This window comes from Falco rusticolus, chromosome 11 (assembly GCF_015220075.1).
Source record: "Falco rusticolus isolate bFalRus1 chromosome 11, bFalRus1.pri, whole genome shotgun sequence".
In the NCBI taxonomy this organism is placed as follows: Eukaryota; Metazoa; Chordata; class Aves; order Falconiformes; family Falconidae; genus Falco; species Falco rusticolus.
In genome coordinates this window covers 4149638-4155637 of record NC_051197.1, presented here as the reverse complement: position 1 = coordinate 4155637, position 6000 = coordinate 4149638, and the positions used below count along the sequence as shown (strand labels likewise).

At 36.7% G+C, this 6000-nt stretch overlaps 1 protein-coding gene across 13 annotated transcripts in view; it reads left to right on the top strand.

Moving 5' to 3' along the window:
• Positions 1–622: 622 nt before the first annotated feature.
• The window catches only part of NFIA (nuclear factor I A), a 359789-nt gene continuing 354411 nt past the window's right edge, over positions 623–6000 (top strand). For all 13 annotated transcript variants that reach the window (XM_037404270.1, XM_037404279.1, XM_037404278.1 and 10 more), the window contains exon 1: positions 623–942. In XM_037404270.1, the coding sequence (XP_037260167.1) occupies positions 847–942 (96 nt within the window). In that variant the 5' untranslated portion in view covers positions 623–846. The remainder of the gene's footprint in view (positions 943–6000) is intronic.

Genomic DNA, 6000 nt, shown 5'->3' with positions numbered 1-6000 from the left:
AAATCAAGAAGGAACAAAGAGCCAAAACTTCAACGTCTCTGAAAAATGAAAGAGCATTTTATTCCTTCAGAAAGCATCTGTCACTAAATCAAGAAATAAACTTGAGCAGTTTATACTTTTGGTTTGCCTTTCACTGCTTAAACGATTATATGCACAATTATGAATGATAGAAAGAAAGACAGAAAGAAAATAGAAAGAAAGACACAATCTTGCTCAGGTTTTTTTTCTGTTGTTTTTTTTTTTTTACCCCCCCCCGGTCACGTACATGAGAAAAGTAGCTGCGATATAAACAGATACTGAATCAGACTGAAAGTCTTAAAAAAAAAAAAAAACACCCAAAACATTGCATGATAGTCTCTAAGCAGTTCCATCTGTCAAGCAGAAATTTTAGGCTAATAGCCTGTGGCGATCTCCCTCCGCAGTCCACTACCTGCCTTTGTCCTATTAAATCTCTTTATTCTTCTTAAAAAAGAAAAAAGAGGAAAGAAAAGAAAAACCTTGCAGACCAAAATCATCTGAGTGATGAAGCCCTAATTTTGACCGCCTCTCTTTGATGTTGAGCAGTGGGTTCTTATTTAAAAAAAAAAAAAAAAAAAGTGAGTGAGAGAGAGGGAGAGGGGGAGAGAGAGGGAGAGAGAGAGAGGAGAAGACAGTGCTAGGAGCAGATGACTTTTCATCTCCACTTCACCTTGCCACTGGGTCTGTGAGAGATTGGTTCATTGTCAAGGAGATTTTTTTTTTTTTACCCATGATTCCATATGGTATGGACCGGGCTACATGTTGCCCAACATGCCAGTGCAAATGTTTTCTCAATTAGGTGTCTTATCTCCCGTGAGTTAGCATCAGATGAAGCTTGCTGACAGCATAATGGCAGGGAAAACCTCCGACGGCTCCATCAAATGGCAGCTCTGCTACGACATCTCGGCCAGAACTTGGTGGATGGTGAGTTGGCAGCAGGGCTGCTTTTTTTTTTCTCCCTTTTCTACTTTCCCTCCCTCTTTGACAAAATGTCCCAGACCTCACATTTATCAAATTAACATTTGATTTTTTTCACACTCTTCAGTAGAGCAGCCTCACACTTGTCCCACTTGTGTGCTTTCCCCTGTGTAACAGGAGACCGTTAATGTGCACTACAGTTTCCAGAGAGAAGCTTTTTCAATTCTCCTTAAGGGGGGAAAAAAAAAAAAGTATGCAAAGAAGTAGTTTGAAAAAGCCTTGTGCAGAGTAACTTGTCTCGATCGGCTGCCTAACGCTCAGTTTGTTTTACTTTATCTGCTGCTTTCTAGCGTGTGTGTGCATTTTTTACCATGCAATATTTTGTAAAGAGGGGAGGTGGAAAGTTCAGTCCGTTACAAAGCAAGTCGATTACTGTAAAAGCCTGGAACGGTGCGGTAGTGTCGTGGTGTAAAATCATCACGTGTGAGAGGAGCGTGTTTTGCGAGGTGCTGCCTTTCATCGGAGACCCCGATCTAACTTTTCCCTCCGCGTGTTTACGTTAGAACAGGTTACCGGGCTGTGCTGACCTGGAGCCATGTGTTACAGATCCCACATAGTCTGGCTCTAGCTGCTTTTGGGCACAATTAAAGTTTCAATAAAGTCCCAACGTGCTCCGTAGAACGAGTTAACTAGCATGTCATGGTCAGCCGGGCCAGACAACCTTTGACATCTTGAATCTATAAGAGGTATAGTGAGTTAGGAGGATGCACAATAGCCCATTGTGGCAGAAGATGCAAGTCCTGTTGTGAGGAAGAGAGTCCTCAAATCATTACTGCCCTCGTTAGCGTGTTGTCCGTTAGGGATTAATTCGTTAGCAGCGCATTTTTAGTTTTCTGTAATTATTATTCTTGTGGCAAGCGTGAATTCTTCCAGTGAGAGGAAAAGTTTGCTGCCAGGACAATGAATGTATTATCCGCTCCTAACTGGACCGTGAACCTCAGCTCATTTCACATAGATATCAGTTAAAAAAGGACTGGCGGGTGGAATTACAAAACAAGGCATGATCACTTTCATTGTATGATACGCTGAAACAAGTCGGGGGCTTTCCCTCCCCCTCGCCGCCCCGGACCAATTTTGGTATCATTTGGAAAGTTTAAGACCTCTGAGGACTTGAAAGACTTTTAAAAGTGAGATCCGGAAGGTTTTTATTCTGCAGCTTGGTGGTGGCCATTGTGTATATCATGTGGCTTGTATTTAAAGGTGTTTGGGCTCGGGTTTTTTCCGTTTTGTTTTGTCTAAACTCTTAATTTTTTTAACCGTCTATTAGAGGTTTGCTAGTGGTTCCCAGTGAAATGTAACATGCAGCTTTTGGTTAATGGAAATAGGGAAGGCTAACCACTTTACTTATAGTACTGATTTTCCAATTAGACTTTCTGCCAGGGGAAGTTGGAGGGGGAAGGGGTATTTGCATGCACATAAACTGTTGATTATTCATGTGACTTTTTTTTTTTTTAGCTTGTTAAATGCCTGTAAATAAGGCTATTGATTCTTAGTTATCATTTTCAAAGCAAAGTTTTCAAGTACCTGTTTTAACCACACGATTTATATCATGCTGTGATTTTGCCTTATTCTAAGCCATTTGTATATTTTATTACCACTCCTCTTTTATTGTCTATCAGCTGCTCTTATGATGAGGTACGTTCATGTTTATTGTTTAATAAGTATCCTCAAACGTTATTAGGCAGTTATTATCACCCTATAGAAAGTGTCCGAGGAAGTTTCATTTCAGTCACATCTATTTCACAGATGTTTTAGTACTGTGAATATAATATGTAAAAATGCTGGAAACATTTAGTAATGCACTTGCCTAAAAATAAACAGTTTTATAACCACATATGCTGTTGTTTAGATTAAACATTGCAGAAAGTTCTCCTTAAACTTGAATATCACACCATTTATTTTCTAAGAGAACAAAAAAAAATATCACTAAAACAGCCTTTTTTTGTAGAAGTTGTGCTAGATGAAAGAGGTGTTATTTTTAACTGAAATGAATAATTCAAGATCTTTACAATAGATGTGTTAATTGCAAATAATTTTCATACAAAGTTTCAATTATTGATGGAGTAATAAGCAGGTTTTCATACAGTCTGTGAATCCAAAACTACAACAAAAAGTAGATATCTATTATTTTTTTACCCCCAAACCTAATCACATTTGCCACATTCTTTTAATCAAAAGTAAGCTAGAGAGCAGATTTTAATGTTTTAAAGACAAATAAAGCTTTTAAAATTACCTCATGCATCGTCTGGCTGCACAAAATCTCAGCTGCACAGTGCTAAACTTCGGTTTGGTACTGCCAGCATACAAAGAGATGAGTGAATACCCCTTGCACCCATATGGACTCAGCTGCCAGCACTGTGATATGCAATTTTGCTTTTTAATGAATCGTAAACAATTTGTGTCAAATGAGGGAGTTTGTTTTCTTTCTGGAGCAGGTTCTAAATCCATTTTAAGCTATAGCTGTGTACTGTACTGGAGTATTATGCCCAAATTTAAAGGTTCTGTGTCATTTTGATGAAAAGACCTGTTATAATGAAAGAAACTGCTTTATAAAAGGCTGGGTGTAGTAATCTCTCTCTCTCTCCCCCCCTCTCTCTCTCTCTCTCTCTCTCTGTCTCTCAACCTCACACTCTCCCTCTTTCACTCCAGTCTATAGTGTGTTTATAGCTAGCTAGCTGGAGATAATGGAGATTGGTTGATTGCATGATTAGTAAAATGAATGGATTTTAGCATTGGGCAAAGCAGCTTGCATTTTTGAAAGGTGGCTTTAAAATGCAGAGTTCTAATTTTGACCTTATTTTCTTTCATAGATAATCTTTATTAATGCTCCTTTAATTCGTTTTTCCTCATCACAGCTAGTTTTTCTTTCCAGCCATCTGATGGAATGGCTAATATATTTTATCTTACTTGCCAAAATAGCAAGAGGTCAAAGTAAAAGAAAAACATTATTTTCCTTTCTTGCAGACAGTTACAAATGTTTCAAACTATTTCAGTAGAACCCACAGGGTTTGTAAATTTTAGCAATAATTGCATTTGTCACCACAGTTTTAAGGCAATCTTTTGACACCTAATCTATTTTTTTTTATGCTTTAATCAAGTAAATGTAGAAACAGTTATTATTTTGGCTATATTGTAATGTGAAATTTAGCAGAAAATTCCCCCCCAAACATGGTGAATTTGTGTGAGAAGGAATTATGTATTTTTTACTATATACGTAACAGCAAATACTTTAACCGGTGTGGCAGTCTGAATATATGAGATGGATTAGTTTGTTGGAAAAATTATCATTGTTTTATAATCCTTGGTACTTTTTATTTAAATTTGATGCTGCCATAGAGACACTAAAGGGTTAGTCACAGAAAAGTTTCAGTACTCTGTCTTGCATTTGTAACAAATATGTGCAGCTGTGCTACTTTTATAAACATTTATTTCAAGCTGATTATTTTTTTTACATTATTTGCTCTAGCAAGCCAATATGATGTGGCTATAATGTATGTTTAATAAGGGTTTGTCTGCGAAATTCCTTTGCACGGTGTTATTGAAATACATGTGCAGCAAAGGTATATACTGGAGGAAACTTCTCATTGACAATACAAAACTAAAGACCCTGGGCCAAATTCTGCTCGAGGTTTACACTGCCATCAGCCTGGAGTTGCTGCATTAAGAGGAGTGAAGCGACTCCAGGTTTACTTACCTGAGAGGCTGAGAGCCAACTTTGACTTATAATGTGACTTAACTCAGTCCAGTTTCAAAACCCAAACTGTTTCCTTTGTGAAATATCTGAAGAAAAAAGCCTCATTAATAAATTAGAAGCCATTTCAAATGAATCCATGTATGAGTAAGCATGCAAACTGCTGTTATTGAATATGGTAGTTAAAGCAGATCTTCCAGTCATTTTCTGAAATAATTGTTTTCTAGTTTTATTACCCAGCTATCGACACATAGTTCAGTGGATACACCTTCATTTTCTTTAGATGCCTTAAGTTAAAATAGAATTTAGTAAAGATAGTCAGACTGGACTTGAAATGTTCATTTTATTACTTTAAAGGTTCTTAACTCAACATCATTTTTCACAGAAACTCTTGATAAATACTTTTCTTTCACACCTCTGTGCTCCATTTTTTTCAGAGGAATAGCTGAAAATGCTCAGGTAATTTTTACAGTAAAAAAAAAAAAAGAAAATTTCAAAATGTTACTAGTGTTTCCATCAATTAAGAATTACTAGAATCCTCATTATAAATCTCATTGCAAATGAAATTTAAAATAATGGTGCATCTAATAAATATTTAACTTCATCATATGGAAAACTAATTGTTACTACCGTAGCTAAAATTTCCAGAAGCATGAAACACTCAGAAGTAGTATTTCTTGTTTAAATCACTGAGTGTATCTATACGTACATGCATATACATACTCTCAGCTAAGTTTATCATGATAATCCCCACTAGCTGTTGAAACATATGTGGCTTTGCTGCTTTGTGCTTCCTACTTATAATTTACTGTATATCAAAAAGCATACATGTATTAATAATTATCCTGCTCCTGCCTTTATAAAAATAACAAAGTGTGAACAGTGTAACATTGCAGCATGGATTTTCTCTGGTTTATGCAGTAACTCTCCTATGTTCATACACTGCTCAGCTGCTGTATAGATTTTTTAAATAAAATTATTCCTTTTCTGTCAGAGTTACTAAATTCCAGATATAACCTGAACACATGTATTCAGCGCATCGTTGTACATACTTTATATTATCTTCATTTGTTATACGTGGCCTCCTTTTGCCTGTGAGTATTTGCCATGGTTGTTTTCTACTCTCTTTCCTTCACCTGTCCTGAATATTGCCATGAATGTTTCTAATTTAAAGCCAGAGGAGTCAGTGGCTGATTAGAAGACAGGAAATTGGAGGATTAAACTGTCTGGTTGAACTTCCTTTACTTATCAGTGCTGTGTAACTTACACTGGATTATAAACTCATTGGGACAATTTCTACAGTGTATCGATAC